General features: G+C 29.4%; 1 protein-coding gene across 1 annotated transcript; it reads left to right on the top strand.

Annotated features, from left to right (window-relative positions):
• Positions 1–283: 283 nt before the first annotated feature.
• OCT59_022584 (uncharacterized protein) lies at positions 284–17749 on the top strand (the record flags this gene model as incomplete). The annotated part of the gene is made up of 69 exons (XM_066144865.1): positions 284–446; positions 549–724; positions 790–929; positions 1006–1055; positions 1134–1394; positions 1481–1638; positions 1725–1778; positions 1859–2076; positions 2144–2403; positions 2500–3146; positions 3215–3724; positions 3807–4059; positions 4130–4269; positions 4338–4607; positions 4680–4902; positions 4969–5196; positions 5276–6004; positions 6071–6342; positions 6427–6498; positions 6572–6748; positions 6827–6858; positions 6926–7148; positions 7220–7299; positions 7375–7578; positions 7666–7885; positions 7961–8110; positions 8181–8360; positions 8422–8522; positions 8599–8656; positions 8734–8843; positions 8915–9087; positions 9153–9310; positions 9376–9459; positions 9535–9645; positions 9723–9941; positions 10017–10100; positions 10174–10424; positions 10499–10631; positions 10715–10911; positions 11012–11231; positions 11301–11376; positions 11447–11567; positions 11635–11804; positions 11897–12039; positions 12118–12352; positions 12431–12583; positions 12651–12745; positions 12815–12940; positions 13020–13170; positions 13238–13386; positions 13463–13551; positions 13615–13717; positions 13790–14038; positions 14101–14292; positions 14370–14456; positions 14549–14704; positions 14765–14869; positions 14938–15156; positions 15218–15326; positions 15398–15445; positions 15512–15684; positions 15771–15941; positions 16047–16163; positions 16233–16380; positions 16469–16709; positions 16782–16948; positions 17031–17123; positions 17181–17291; positions 17372–17749. 69 exons carry the CDS (start codon positions 284–286, stop codon positions 17584–17586), a joined length of 12201 nt encoding a protein of 4066 aa, XP_066006286.1. The 3' UTR covers positions 17587–17749.
• Positions 17750–17774: the final 25 nt, after the last annotated feature.

A 17774-nucleotide genomic window follows, 5' to 3' on the forward strand; every position in this document is an offset into this window, starting at 1 on the left:
TATCATTTACATTTCTTGCATGTGTGATACGATAATCGAATTAATCGATGTCATTATAAAAGTTTAAAACATTGTGCAAAGTAATTCATAATTCACGAGTTTATATCACGTGGCAATTGCATCACATTGTATCGTAGTTATGTACTACGTACAATAAGCCAAATGATTGTTTATCGGAAATAACGGAAATAACGAAAACTTTCTTTTCACGTTATACTTTTTCTTTAACGTTTTCTTTTTTTTCTTTTTATGTTAAATAAAAGCTATTTTAATATAAATAAATATGTCGGGCTTAGATAAATTACAAAACTGTTTGCAGGAACTCGGGAATTGTCGCCAAAATATAGTGCAGAAGTCTAGTTTTGGCGAGGCCGTTGGTGAGGCTCTTAGATATAGCCAAGATATTGATCATATAGTTTCTAATGAAATTGAGAATCAAGAGCTCGGTACTTTTTTAAATTTGATCTTTTTTTAATTGGTATTTTTAATTAAAGTGTATAATTAACTGCGCCAAATATTAAATCATGTGACCTTTATAATTAAAAAAGGTCTTGCAACACAATTGTTATTTGATCCTCAAATTGGAATCATTAAATTTTTAAATGATACTTCACGAGTTACTGATCCAGTATTAGCGAAGGCAAAAATTGCGCTTTTAGAATTTCTTTTTCTTTATATCCGAAAGATCAAATCTGATATTGAACCATATGCAGAGAGCATCAAGGTTTATATTTTATATGTGATTGTTAAAATTTTGATATATAACTGATTGTTATATTCAATTGGTAGAATGTTCACTTTGGAATTCTTAACGTTGATGACGAGGCCTTCGTGAAAGCTGCATCTTTTAAGCCAATGATGGCGATGCTTGATTCAAGCAAAAGATTTATTGATCCCGAGAAATTGAATGTTAAAGATATCATTTCACGGTAACTTTAATCGTTGTTACATTTATTTATTAAGTACGATAGTATGATTTATTTGAATATGATTATACCTATGCAGATATCTTGAGATTTTCTTCGTGAGAACAAAGGGTACATCTGGAGTAAAAGGTGTTATATTTCAATATTTTAATAATGTTTCAAGATTCATATATATGTTTTTTTAACTTTGAGATATTTTATTATCAGCCAAAGCGGGAGCTTTAGATATGTTGGGAATACTTGCTCATCGATTTCCAGAATATGTCGATTTTGAAAAAAATAAAATTCTTCGCGTTTTTTTAGCCAACCTTAAAGAAAAATCCTTAACAGATGCAGCATTCACAGGATTGTACTCATTTTTATTTGCTTACCCGGATTCGATTAAAAAAGACAATCAGTATGTTTTTAAATGTATCATGAACAGTATTACAATGGTAGAAAACGGTAGGATGTATAGTATAGTTAAAAGTTAGTATCGTTCAGATTTCGTGGGTTTATCATTTGTATTTTCTCAATTCATTCGATTAATCATAATTATCTTATTATTGCATCAGCTGGACTCCAGTACATAATAGATCATTCAAATATATTTGGTGAATTTTATTTACTTGAGTATAAAGAAATATGGCAATGTCTTTGGAAATTACGCGTCCATCAAAATTCAGAAGTTAAGAACGCGGCATTTAAGGCTATTTGGGCTTTTTTGAAACAGGTTACGTTATTGTAAAAGTTTAATCATAACATTTGATAACAATTTAACAATTTATTCAAACAATAACGCGTTAATTTCTTTATTAGATTGCAAAAGTATTAAATTCTGCCACAGAATTCAAAGAATTCAATTGTGTTGATGTAGGTTTAATTTCATAAAATTTTCTTTTGTTCTTTTTTTAAAACAAAAAAACTTAAATCATTTTGATTATTTTTCTCAGTATTTTATGTTAACATTTGATAATATTGCGGGGGAAGTCAAAAAAACATCAGATCAGCGACTAAGTAAAGAGGAACAAGACCAAAAAACAAAAGATTTATCAATTGCAGTACGTGGTGTTGGTTATTTTGCCGCTTCCGTTAAAAAGTTGGATAAGGAAGAAAGATACAAGCCAATATTTCAAAATCTTCTTAACCCAAGTGATTGGGCTATCTCAAAGTATGCATTGTGTACTGATATTGCAAGTTTTTCATACAAACATTTATTTTATTAATATATTTTTTAGTTTAAATGAAGTTGAAATCACACACGCGCTATCGCAAATCCCATTGTTTATTGAAGCCTATTGTTTTATTGGACGAGAGTATGATGAAATCTTTCATCAATTAAGGGAGACAATTGAACATGAAGTGGGACTAATGATGATTTATTTCCCACGCATGGTTTATGACTTGAGGCTCCGTTGTGTTAACGCATTTGAACATTTATTGTGGGTGTTCTATCTAAAGGGCAGGGGGACTATACAAAAATTTGTTTCTAAATCATGTAACGAAAACTTAAATTTATATTTCTATTTCAAGCATGGAATCTTTTGTCTTATTATTATTTTTATCTAATAATGTGTTTATTTTTATTGCTTAGTTTATCAAATTTTAATTCTTACGTGTTCAGATGCTATCCAGCTTCAAAGTCGTTCTGACTTGCAAAATGCAAGTTCAGTTGGTATGATTGATGTTGTGGCGGAACATACATATCAGGAAATGTTCTTTTTCTGGGAGAATATATTTAAAGATTCAACTTTGTCGTGGATTATTGATCAAAGTGGCTTTCCGATTGAGAAAAATCAATTACACACCATTCAGTTGGAATTCTTTTCGATACTTTATGATGAATTTATGTCGTCAGTATTTCAATTGTTACGGACTTTAAATTTAACAGTTACGGAAGCTAGAGATGCTCAGCTTGGAACATCCATAATGAAGAATAATGATCATGAAATTGACGCCAATCTCATAGCTATAGCGGGTTCCGGTGATTTAGAAACTCTTCAACCGATAGTTTCTAAGGATTTCGTTCTTTTTCAAAACCTTGTGGATTTCTGGCAATTGTTTTTACCTCAAATAAAAAGTGATTTGTTTTCAAGATGGGTCTATCTTGCTAGTGACACGCTAATAACATTTTCCACCCAATATCCATATATTAGTGGATTCTACAAAATGTTAGGTTCGTGTTTGACAGTATGCGAATCTATCAAATTTTTTGACGGTATAAAGAATGTTGATAATGAGGTATTTGCAATTAAAAATTATTTCTAATTTGATTTGAACTATTAACTTAGATCATTAATAAAAACTAGAATATCACGATGCAAGGTTCTCGGGATCAATTATCAACGACCGCGTCACCAGATCAACGAGCGAGCTATTTTCTTTTCATTAAATTCTTTGAAGAAGTTTCTGCTAGACTTTCTCAATATAAGGATGATTTATTGGCATCATGTTTACGTCTTGTACTTTCCATTCCACGAGAACTTATTAATATACAAAACCTTATAACTCCAATATGTATTTCATTAAAAATGGGGCTAAGTTATCAAACTCTTGCAACTATTGGTATAAATGCAATTGAGAAACTAGTGGATTTGCAGGGACCTCAGGATATTAGTAAATGGCTTGAACAGATATTGCCTCTCTTTAATGAATATTTATTGGTTAAGGCTGATTCAGATGACAATCCTATTAAAGAATTCGCACATATTCGAAATTCGCAACGTAATAGGCGTGGAAACTTCAAATCACTTGATCAGACAAGGAAAGAGAGGGTCAAATCTAAAGGACAAAAAAAATCTTACAAAACTGTCGTTGGAGTATATATCAGTTTATAATATGTGTGTTAGGCTCGCCGTGATTTAATTATTGATTGATTTTTATTATTATACTATTATTAAGATTGGACAATTAGAAAAAAATGTAGGATTACACGATTTGCAAGTGCGCGTCCTTCGTTTGCTAGGAAGACTTGGCGGAGTTAGCAAGTTTGTGTTTGAAGACATTGTAAACAATGATATGGTATATCGGTCAAGTCCTGCAATGAATCCGGCAGGATCCAAGATATCAAATAATAAATTACTTGCTTGGGATCCTGAAAGACGCTTATCATTCAATATTCCATTTCCTGACACTAAAGTTGAAATTCTATTTGGTAAAATATTTTAAATTGAAAAAATATATATATACATACATATATTATATTAAATTGTTTCAATTTTTAGACGAATTCTTACCACGTATAGTGGAACTTGCAGAGTCTGCACCAGATCGTAAAACAAAAATCGTTGCTTGTGAATTATTGCATTCAATCGTTATAGTTATGATCGGAAAAAGTGCATTTCAATTATCGGGACATCAGCAGGTATCATCTAATTGTTGGAAAGAGAAGAGATATAAGTTAGATACTCATATTTATGAACGATTTTTTAGAGCCCATTTGTTCGCATATATCGTAAAATATTTCCTGCCCTTCTGCGGTTAGCAATTGATACTGATCCTGTACCACGAAAAATCTTTCGCCGACTTGTTGCTCAATTAATTCATTGGTATACAAATAATGCACAATATGAGAACCCAGAAACAATTGCGTTATTACAATGTTGTATTGACGCGATATGTAATCCTTGGGGTTCGCTGAGAGATTACGGTGCAGAATGTCTGAGTGAATTTTTAATATGGTCGATTAAACGATCGTCAGCGGTATTATAACATTTCTATCGAATTTCTGATATCGTTATATTAGATTTAAACTAATTTTTATTTTAAATAAAGCAGGTAGAAGCAAGTTCAATGAATATGAAATCGTTACTAAAGCGATTGTATAGTTTGTGTGCTCATCCTGATTATATAAAGCGTCTTGGAGCTTCTCTTGCTATTAATAAAATTTATCGAATATTTCGTGAAGAAGAATATCTAGTTGACCAGTTTACATTTGAACTTCTGTATTGGATGCTAGTCAATCTAAGACTTTCCGATAATGATCAGTCTGCGACGGGTAAGATTCTATTAAATTTTATTAAGTGATGTATAAAATAAATATAAATTTACATTAATTCTTTAGGGACGCGTCAACAGGCAATCTCAGCAATTCGCCATCTAAAAAAAATAATTATTGTAAAATCAAATTTATTTTTAAGTGAGACCTCCATGAGAAGGAAATTTACTAATCTTGACAGACCTAACTTATCATCTTTGGTTGAGTGGTTATTTATTGAGACAGGCAGAAAAGAACAAGATTACTCAAGTATTTGTCGCGAATTATTCGGTGAACTTGTGAAATTACTTCCAGGTAATATTTTAAAATATAATATGTTTATATGTTTATTTATTAATTATTTATTCTAACGGTATTTTACTTCTTATTTAAGACTTTAAGACAGGCTTTAGATGGGTTAAAGCTAGACTTGATAGAAATTCAACGTTTTTAGAAAATCTTTATAAAACTTCAGAACTTGATCCTTCGAATTTGTTACATAAAAGCTTAGCTGCCCAACAGACAAAAGATTGGTGTTCGCAACTTTTATCCGTTTTAGCTAATTATAAATGGCTTACGAAAGAGAAGTTCGTGTTACCTTTGGATTTAATCACAAGCTCTGATACTATGTTAAGTAAAGCAATCATCTATTTCTTGGAAAATTTAGTACAAAATGACGTTGAGCGCTTTGTTCCTGATGCTATGGATATTGATGAAGAGGAACACCTTATGGGATCTGAAAATGTTTTAACTCCCGCAGAGAGATTGCAATGGTTAACACGAAAAATTCAAATTATCGAACACTTAATAGGATTTATTATTGTACTATTCAAAGAGACAGATCCAAACAATCTAGCACCTTTGTGGAATTCCAATATTATTGGAAAGAGATTTTACAAATTATTAGGAAATTGTTTGCTGCATCCTAATGTTATCGGATTGGACCAATTTCCAGATAACATAATCAAACAAAAGTTGATTAAACACGTGGAAACCTTATTTACTTTGTTTAAGGAGTTGTCTATTAATAATGAAACTCAATTGAAACAATTAGCGCAAGAGCTCGCAGAGATTGCATTTTCTGATGAAGTCGATTTATTAAATATTGAATTAGATAAATCAGGTACTTAACATGTTGTGTCTAATTATTTATTTCTCAAGAATTTAACGTTACAATAATTCATTGTAGATCCTACATATTATATCCAAATTACTCATGGATATTTGGTTCTCAGCTCGTCTGGGCTTTTTCCAGATTTATTAGAGCACGAAATGACTTCATATATGAATACTAGTTCAAAATTATATGATTATATTTTAGCCATCTGGAAGAAATTTAATAACCTTCGTGACGTTTTAGATCCACTATGGGTTGAACTTATTAGACAGTTATTATCATTTGCTCTTTCGCTTAGTAAATATAATGGTGCAATTAACCAATGGCTTCTTAGTGATATAGTCGTACGTAATATACCTGTCTTTGTTGTTTATGCTATATACTTAACGTTCACAATTCTTTTTATATTATTGAAACTGTTGTTTTAGGGCTTCCCCGGCAATAACTCGAATTTCTATCATCAAAATGGAACTATTTATTACCAGAAATTTTCTTCAGTCGTATGTCATCATTATTTCATTTATTTTGTAATTCATCTTATCTTAAAACTAATCAAAAGTTATTAATTATTAGATCAATGAACATATTTCACGTAACTTTAGAGAATTTGCTAAGATTTTCTACGAGAATATAAGTGATTTCACTAGGGATCAAATGAATATTGATATAGTTAGGGATATAATATTAAATCTAATTGATTATTTGACCTCTAAGAAAGACACCCAACAGAGCTTGGTATTTTTGGATCATGTGAGTGCAAAAATGTCCTTAAAGAATTTTTTATTTTTATTTTAATGGTTAACTATTTATACCCTTAATTAATTATAGTTGATTTCGGAGTTCTATTTCCTTAAAAGTTTGTAAGTATATATTGCAAAGTCATTTTTTTAATATTTATAATCAATTTAACTCTCTTATTACATTTAGCGTGAAAATGTGTACTTATGATCAACATTATTTATTGAAATTATGGAATGGATTATTTATGCTGGAGCCGAACTTACTAAGACGATTTTCGTTGAGAGAATTCCAAAATCTATTTCGTGAAGATTATGAAGCATTCCTTGATAGACATGTAGAACTTGAGTTCAAGAATGAAGCTTTGGATCTTCTACCTTTTTACTTCAAATCAGATCTGCCAAAAGAAAAGGTGAAATCATAAGGTTAAAATAATTTCTTGTAATCTAAGAATAAATTATAATTTGTTATTGATTTTTTTAGATTGAAAGTTTTATTGAATTCATTCTTTATCAACAATTACCTACTGATTCTAAGGATTATTCGAAATTTGGAACTAAAAAGTATTTTATCGTATTTATTACAAATTTTTATTTAACATTTACATTTACTTATGGCTATTGCTAATTTATATATAGACTAAATGAATATTTATCAGTTCTTGATAAAATGCTTAAAGCGATGGTGAGATCCAGAAATGTGAGCTTATTTAAAATCTTGATTCCCACTTTCTGTCGCGAGAGTGACCACGTATACGGAGAGGAATTTCAGCGACAAGCTAGCGAATTTATATCAAAACTTTCTCGTTCTAAATATGTCGATACAATGGATATTGCTTACGGGTAATTGTATTTTTTATAATTTTTTAACCTTTTTTTTTGGATTTAAATCAGTTCTTAATTTGTTATTAATTTATTTTATACATACAGATATTTTACAAATCCAACATACATTAGCTTTCAACGAAACATTATTGAAATGATTTTGTCACCACCTTTGCTGCAAGGTCCGAAGATATTTGTATTAGATTTTTTCAAAAAGCATATTAATGAAATTATTGACCTTCTTGAACGTGACAAATACTCGAGAAATGTTGATGAAAAAATTTATTGTCTTAACGAAAAGGCAGGATCACTGACTCTTTTGCAAATATCCTTTTTTTAATTATTAATGGTTTTAGGCATGTTATTAGCTTTAAATCTTTAAATCTTTAACAAAATTTACATTCTTTATCTTCGTGCTTCCGTGGAAGACGTATATTCCGAAAAAGGCGAAATTGTTAAAGCTTATTGTCAAACAAGACCATTGAAAGCAAAGGAATTGACACGAAAAGTGATGGAAAAAGCACATAAGATTAAATCACGTGCTGATAAAGTATGAATTTAACATAAGTAAAATTCTAAAATTTTTAAATTTAAAAAAATTAATGATCTTAATTTATTAGGACGACAATGGTAATAAATTATTGTCTGAAGCTAATTTACATTACCGTTGCGAGGCATATAATGCTTTGGCAGCTGTAATTTTGTGTACCCAAGACAATCCAGTGTTCTATAAAGCATTTTTATTTGCCGAAAATATTTCAAAAGGCGAATTATTATGGGAAAACATTATTGATTTAGAGGTATTTTAAAATTTCTCGTATCTTATTACATACTTAAAACTAACTTATAATAAATATTTAGACGACTTATAAAATAAAAGTTGAATTGAATCAGCCGTTTTTTAGATCAAAAGTCGATGATCTTAAATCAAGATCTGGAAGAACCTTCAAGGAAGCAAAACTGTGCGATATCTAAAATAATCGAATTATATTTGTTTTTAAATATTCTCATACTCATTGAACCTAATTTACTATATAGATCAAGTAGTTTGAAATATATTGCGTCGCAGTATTTGGCAGATTCAAGTGTAACCCAAGTTGAGTTCGTATATGAGTGCTTTTTGAACCCTTTTATAATAGATAACTGATCAAATGAAAAATCTTCGTTAAATAGGGAGGTGCTCTCTTTAAAGAATTCCCTGATGAATCTGAAGATAATGTTAGTGAATCCGACTCGGATCCAATCCCAATGGAGATTGACGAACAAGTTGAAAATAAATTAGAGTAAATTCTAATTATTAATTATTAATTTTTGTCTCTTGAGTTACTTATCTTTATCTTTCAATTTTTATTAGGCTTGAATTGGAGATTGACGAGTTTAATCGCCATCCTTGTATGAAAATTCTTATTAAAGTTATAGATCGACTCCATAATCAATTAACAATACCGGCAGATCCGGTTGAGTCAATGCCTGGCTGGATGAATGATATGTATAAAAAATTTACAAATACAGGAAATGAAAATAAAGGTAAATTATTATTGGTTAAATAATTTCAAGTTTGAACTCTGCTAAATTGTTTTTTATTCATGTAGAAAATGATACGCATATCAATATACGGTTATTTATCGCTAAAATTATAATTAATATTCCAGAAGCATTTGAAAAATATGCTTCTTCATGGATTCGTCCTGTTATAAAATTGATAACTGAAGGAATCTCATATGGCGAAGGAATTAACTATTTTATTCAGGTAATTGCGATTTGAGCTTAAATTTTTATAATTGTTATTTATCCTATTTTATTATTTGTATTTAGGACCTTTGCGCGATTGTTACTGTCTGGGGTTCTTTCGTTAAGTTAGAATCTCATCAAGATAAAGTTCTATTATACGAATTGATGGTATTAATCTTAGTTTACTTTTAAACCATTTTTTTTCCATTGTAATTTTAAAATTTTACCTTATAAAATTTCCAGGAGTTTTTGATGAAAAATTCTTATAATGAATCACGCGTTGTCATTAGGAATAATATTATAATCATTAAAGCAATATTCGAAATTTGGAGTGAATTGATTGTTGTACCTACGGTAAAATTTCTAGCATATTTAATATTCCAATAATATTAATGATCGTTTTTAACGTTAAAAAATATTGTCAATTTCAGCGCGTCATTCATGAATTAATTAGCGATTCCACAGGGAATGTTGACAAAGTTTATACGGGATTACAATTACTAGGAATAGTCTTAGCTCATGACAAGCCCTTGTTTCAAGACGAAGTTGGACTTGATTTGGGCGGTTTAACGTCTGATAAATTCTATATGGATTTAACAAATAATTTATTGAACCATGTTAATTCAAATGTTCGGGCGTTAGCTGCTGAGGTTTGGAAAAAAAATTAATTTTTCATATCATAAAGAATTTTGTTCTCTTGTTTTATTTAACTTATCATTATGTAGGTTTGTGGTTTGGCCGTAAAACATTTAAGGAAATATCATTGTTCAGAAGGCTTATCGTCTTTATTAAATCCGATGTTGCAAAAAGTAATTTTATTTCAATAATTTCTAATATTTTTAAGTTTTTTAATTATAAATTAATAGTTTGATTTATGAATAGATATCCGGAATGTATAAACAATCATTATCTAATGAATCTGACATGAAAAACTTCCTTACTGTTATTCATCATATCTCAATGCACGATGTTGACGTAGCTATTAGATTTCTAAAATATGTCTTCGGCATTCTACCAAGATTACTAAACAATAAGATATTAGCTTTAGAAATAATTTCATTTTGCGCAGGACATGATCCAGATTTGCTTACGAATTTGCAAAGGGATCGACTTCTTGGCTTTTTAAAACACAGGTAATTGTACTTTCCCATATTAATTCATATTAGCTGAGCTTAATTTTTTAAACTTTTACAAATTATTCCAAAAGAGATGAAAACGAACAGTTGCTTGCCTTAAGAATATTAGCTGGTGTACTTCAGGAGATTGATGCATCGACATTTGAATATTATTTGGAAAGTTTGGTCGAAAGCTTTCAAGATCATCCTAATAATGATTGCAGAGTATCCTTGATGTTTATTAAAAGGATTATGAATTTATTTAATAATTTCTAACGGATCCTTAACTTGCGAAAATGTGCATTTAGAAATCTTATTACACGATTTTGGTCAAAATGTATAATAAGATTAATGAAAATGATGAAATAAAACACAAATTGAAAATAAATCTTTTACGAGGGTTAATGGATACAGATGAATCGATTCAGCAAGCATTAATTGAATTTTGGCACGCACAGGAAGAACTTTCATATGATACATTTACAAAGCTAAGAGAGCTTATTGGGTTTGTATTATACGCTCTTGTAAAATTTTTTTTTAAAAAAAAAGGAAAGAAAAGAAAAAACGTTTACTCCTAATGCTAATATAATCTTTAATGAAACTAGAAATCTTTATTATACCGAGGCTGAGAATTTATTTCTTAATTATGCCTGTTACCTATTACTTGAAGGATCCAAGAAAAGTATTGATTATAATAAGCATATATTTGATCAACCATTGCCGCAATCTAGATTTGATGAGAATTATGATGACATTGACACTTCATGGAGAGTAAATAATACTATGACTCCTTTATTCGTGAATACACAAACAAGCAAACCAAAGGTAAAAGGAAAAAAAAAAGTGATTGTTTTTTTCAATAATTTAACAAAATTATTTGCTCATTATTTACAGGGAAATTTTAAAAGGCAGGAGGGTTTAGTTCGAGCAACGAATAAAGATTTGGCGTTTAGTTTGACCCTTGATCCAGGCAAGAATCATTTGCATGGTTTCTTAATAATCTTTTTTATATAGGATATATTATTCATTTAACTAAACAGGAAATACAGGACTCGGTTCTCAAGTTGCTGGCTATTCTTTGACACAGTCAAATTTGTTATTTTCACAACCGTTTACCCAAAGTTCTAAAAGTGATCAAACAGATCAAGACGGTACACAAAGGTAATTATTCGTTCTGAACTATTAAGTATAATTCACGGTCAAAATTACCTAAATTTTTTCTATATAGATCAGCACGAAGTTCAGAATATCAAAGATTTGGTCGACGATCCCTCAAAACGTATTCTCAACTTGATTTTAAACAAATTATGGCATCGCAAAAAAAGCAAGATGAAATATACAGAACTAGTCAAAACATATATCCGGAAAATATTTCAATGTTACGTCAATATCGAGTTGGTAAGTCAAGCCGGGATAAATTTTATTTGAAAACTCACTTTTCATTATTTATCCCATTATTATTTGTTGTGATTAATACCAAATTTTAATAGGAGAACTCCCTGATATTGAAATTAATCATGGAGATCTAATTAATCCATTGCAAACATTGGCACAACGAGATTTAGACATATCTCGAATTTTATTCACATCCTTGTTTGTTTCAATATATAATCAACTTGACAATAAAATACAGGTAAAATATCAGCTGGCTACTCAATTGAATGTTTACTATTTTTTGAATATATTACAAAATAATATGTATTTATTGTAGTCAGAAGAGATAAATGAATACAAAAAAGCTATGGGTCAGCATATTCAGAACATATTTAGCAAAACCACAATGAATTTCCCTCCATTTATTGGAAGTTGTTTAAGAATATGCTATGAAATCAATGATATTGAAATTGATCCCAATATGATTCGTAAAGCATGTAATTTAAGTTCAACGGAATCATTGGGAATTATTTTGATAGAACGGCAATTATTACACACTTCTTCAGAAAGAGGTAAATTAGTTTTTTTTTTGTTTCCTTTCATTAGAATAATAATAGACGACAAAAAATTTATTTCTATTTCTGATTTAGAATCAAAAAGGCTACGTACTACAAATTCCAGCCTTGTCGCTTCAAGCAAAAAGCCTTGGATTGAATTGAGTCATTTATATAAATCTATTGATGGTCATGATGTTTACAAAAGTATTTATGAAAGCAAAATAGTTGTCAGTGAACTTACAAAAGGTAAGTAATCATAGTAGAATTGTTAATATAGCATGCGATAATATAATAAATTTGGTTTGATTTATAGATGCCCTTAATGCTGAGCTTTTAGGAGATTATGCATTAGCATGCAAATATTATTTGGAAGCGTTAAAAAGTGAAACTGATGTTGATGATATTGAGGTTTGTTTATTGTAATATTATAAATATTATTTTAATAGAATTTTAATATTTAATAACCTAAATTTATAGGTTGCTTTGTGGGAAGAAAGACGGTTTGATTGCTTTGAAAAGTTATGTCAATGGGATGACTTAGCAGAGACTGTTCTTGTTGATATTGAAGGTCAATTAAGTAACTTATGGGAAGATGAATTACAGGTTTGGAGAAATTCTTATATTTAATATTGAATATTATATTTATTATTTAATTAATTAAAAATTGATGTAAAATTTTCAGGATATATATTTACAACATTTCATCCATAGCTTCTTTAAATTATCACTCAGTGATGACAATAGTGAACATCGTCAGCTCTTTTTTGATTTTATTAATAGTGCTATAAGTAATCAATATCAAAAATCTTTGTTGACTACGCAATATCCAATCGGTATGTAATAATGTTCGTCGAAAATAATAACTTGTGACACAAATCTCAAAATATAATTTTGTTTTAGAACTTGCATTGAGTTCAGTAACGAAGAAGGATTTAGAACAAGCCCGATTATATGTTCGAAAAGCACTTGATAATTTCTTATTCACATGGTCCACTTTACATCCATTGGCAATTGGTACTCGATTGGGTAAACTAAGTTCTTTGCAGCAGGTAAATTTTGCTATAATTTGTATGATTATTTGATTATTAATGATTTCTAGAAATAGTATTATCCTAATTTTTTTAGATAGTAGAAATAGAGGAATTTCTGAATCTTATCCAGTCTTCTGAAAAGGATCAAATTTGGAACAAATTAATCTCACGTTGGGAAAGGAGGTAAAATAATAATTTTAACATTAAATTTTACTTGCTAGTTTTTTCATGATTTTTCGATTTTAGATTTCCTTCAAAAACTCTTGATTCTTCCAATACATGGGATGATATTGTGATAACTCGTCAATCTATCCTTAATGAAATGTCCGAAAGAATAAAAGTAAATCATGTAAGTTACAAATTGTTATTTTAATTGTTTTATCTCTTATATCAATGGTTATTTATAATTTTTTTTTATTAGTTTAATAGAAGGAAAGTTTCATTGGAAAGTCAAAGTTTGTTGAAAATGTCATCAGCTGCACGAATACAAAGAAATTTTGAAGTTGCTCGAGTTTGTTTAAGTAAAATAAGAAATTTGAAACTCATCGATGATAAGAGATTGTCTTATTATCAATTTAAACTGAATCTTCGTGAAGCTCAAAACACAATTGATACTGAAAGGAAGGCAGAAATATTACTAGCATTATCAGAAGAATTTAAAAAAATAAAGGTATAGATATAACATTTGATTTTATATACTTATTAGATAATTAAAATACTATTTTTTTCAAGTCTCCTGATCTTAGGGATGATATAAAGATGAGAATAGTAGAAAGTGAAACATATGGACTCCTAATTTCTGAATTAGATAAGAGGGTACCTAATAGAAGCTTGTCCAAAATCAAAAATAACAAAAATTATTTTATTGAGCAAGGATATAATCTTTTTAATAATGCATCGAAGGAAACAACTTTACAGTTAAAGGTAAAAACACAATAACTTTAATACTATTAAATTTTTTCATATTTCTAATACATTCAATACCTTTTTATGTTAAATAGCCAACAATGCATGCTAAAGTCCTTGTCAAGTTTGCTAAATTCTGCGATTATTTTTTACGTAAACTTGATTCTACAGAGGAACAAATGGTAATTATAATGAAATATTATTTTCAACTATGTTAAAGATGTTTTTACACAGATTCTTCGCCATCTAAAAATTATTTTCATCTGTTCTATAGCAAATTGTATTTGATCCTGCGCAGTATGCTTCTAATGTAGTAGAGAGCATATTGCAAGCAATGGAAAATGGTTCGAAAGAAGCAACTGAATTATTTCCAAGATTGCTTCAAATTATTGAAAAATATCATAATACACAATCAATATTTAAAGAGAAGGTAAATTTCCTTATATCTTATCTTATCTTATTTATTATAGTATTCATAAAATTCTCTTAGGTGGAATCTGTTGAGTCTGTATGGAAATTTATTCGATGGATTCCTCAAATTGTTGCGACCTTAGATCAATCTATAGCTCATTGTGTTTTCCCAATATTATTTAAGGTATTTGTAAATAAGTATATTTTAAGATTGCTCCGATTTTAATTTATTTACTATAATTTAAACAATAGCTTGCAGAAGAATTTCCTAGGAGCTTGTATTATCCGCTTACTATTAGTAGCGAATATTATAAATTCGATGAAAGTACTCTTTTAGTCCGAGAAAATAAATCAAAAGTTCAGGAACTAAAACAAATGATCAAATGTGATGTTACTGATATATTTGTAACTGAGCTCCGTAGACTTACAGATTCTGAGATACATTTTTGTAATTGGGCCAATTCGGTTTATGTATGTATAAGTTATATGAATTGTATAAATATTGATTTTGACCAATTCTTCGAATATCTAGATGTTGATTAAGGCGAACAGTACAGGTGACAAAGCAGAAGAAATAAAGACCTCTTTTCAAAAAATGAGCTCATTTTTGCTAAAACCTAATCCTCATCATGGAATTTTTGATATCCTTTAATTATTTTGTTATTGTTACGACTATTATTATACCATATATTAATTCCTTAACATATCTTACCTAAAGAATTTGCTAATCGGCATTCTGAATATTTGTTTAATATTTGCGGTAAGATCTAATTTTAAATTCTTAAACAAGTGTATATAGGTAATTGATATGTTATAAATTTTATAGGAAGTGAAGGTTCAATATTAGCAAGAATGTCGCCAAGTGATTTTAAATCAAAAATATGGGATTATTATATAAAAAATATTAAACGTCAAGACAGAAGGGCACAAGAGGGTGCTAATTTATTGAAATCTTATTCTTCTTGGCTTGCTGAGTATTCTTTCTCAAATGTTGGAAAGGTATTAATATCGCAGAATTTTTATAACTTTATGTTTTCTAGTAATTGATTGCGCACAATTTTAAATGTCTATATATATTTTTACAGGAAATTGAAATTCCGGGACAATATGATGGATTATCATGTATTCCTGACCCAAGTAAACACGTCAAGATCTCGAGTTTTGATCCCAAGATTTTGGTTCTACGTTCATTACGCAAACCAAAACGAATTAGTATATTGGGTACAGATGGCAACGAATATCCATTCCTTGTGAAAGTAAGCTTATATTTATAATCACCGTTTTCTCGTTTTTTCTCTTATTATAGTTTTGATATTTAAAAAAATGAATTTTATTTAACATGATTTTTTTTTAAAAAAAAGGGGGGTGAAGATTTGAGATTAGATCAAAGAGTCCAACAATTATTTTCACTTATGAACGAAATAATGAAAAAGGATTCTTTCTGTTCCCAGCGTAATATAGCACAAAGAACTTACAAGGTTACGAGTTAACGTTACATATTTGTATTTATTTATTAAATGTTAAAAGGTCCCCTTATTTACTTATAGGTTGTTCCAATAACGGGTAGTCTTGGAATAATAGAATGGATCAATAATACAAAGCCCATGCGCTATTTTATTGAAAGGGAACTTGATGATTCTAGAGTATTTGATGATGCACAGTCAATGCATTCGCGTTGGGTTCAACAATACCAAAGTATGAAATTCATATTTAAGTGTATTGTGAATTTTATATTCAATAATACTTTAACTTTCAAAATTTCCCACTTTTTTATTTGAAATAGACTATCATAATATGTTTATGAAAGTAGACCGTGATGCTGTGGTTCGACATTTTAAAGACCTGCAGAGAGACATTAATAATGATTTGTTAAAAAGGGCACTATATAAGCTTGCTGCTTCCCCTGAAGCACATTTATCGATTCGATCCGAGTTTGTAAAGTGTCATGCAGCAATCAACATATGTGGATATCTTATTGGTATTGGAGATCGGCATTTAGAGAATTTCTTAATTGATATGACGAAGTAAGATTTCAATGATTCTTATATTATTACTACTCAAATAATTTAAATAACTTGATTTGATTCTATTTTTAGGGGATCATTGATATCTATTGATTTTGGTCATGCGTTTGGGTCAGCGACAGAAACATTAGAAGTTCCAGAATTAATACCCTTCAGACTCACCAGGCAGATAGAAACATTAATGGAACCTCTTGGGTCTAGAGGGCTTTTAGAGTACCCGATGATTAAAATATTGCAGAGTGGGTAATCCTAAAATGGAAATTTTTGTATAAACTTTGAATTTTCTAATAATGTTTATATAATGAAATTTTTCATTTACAGTAATGCAAGCAAACAAAGATATCTTATTAAATGCAATGGACATCTTTGTCAAAGAACCATTGTTGGATTGGCTAACTCGTGCAAACAATCAAAGTAGGTTATTTAAATAAATCATTTAATCATATTGATACTAAACTTTTCTTAAATTAGAAAATCGGAATAGTAATGAGATTGGTGAAGAGAATTTGCAAACCGTGGAATGGTATCCACGACAGAAATTAGATATTGCCCGACGCAAGCTTGAGCTCGAAAATCCAGCCTGTATCCTTTATATATATAATTTTTATACAATTAGTCTTTATTTCATCATATCCCATCCTTAACATTTTAATTTCCTATAGATATCACTTGTGACGAATTGAAAGCTGGCCATTCAAATAAACCTTGGTTTGTTCCGATTATTAATATTGCTAAAGGGGACCCAAATCATAATATCAGAACTAGGACATGCCAAAAGTGTTTTAGTGTTAAAGAGCAAGTTGAATGCTTGATTGATTTAGCTACAGATCCATATGTGTTAGGTTCTATGTGGGTTGGCTGGCAAAGTTGGGTATAAATACTTTATGTAGATAATTATAACCTATTAAAGCAAAATATTATTATGTGCACATATATATATATAGTAAATGAAAGATCGGTGTTCTTTGTTTGGGACAGTCTTCTCAATTGACTAATGTTCATAATATATTAGGTAAATAAATAAATAAATATATATATATATATATATAAGTCGAAACGTAAAAA

The sequence above is a fragment of the Rhizophagus irregularis genome, chromosome 31, assembly GCF_026210795.1.
Source record: "Rhizophagus irregularis chromosome 31, complete sequence".
Classification (NCBI taxonomy): Eukaryota; Fungi; Glomeromycota; class Glomeromycetes; order Glomerales; family Glomeraceae; genus Rhizophagus; species Rhizophagus irregularis.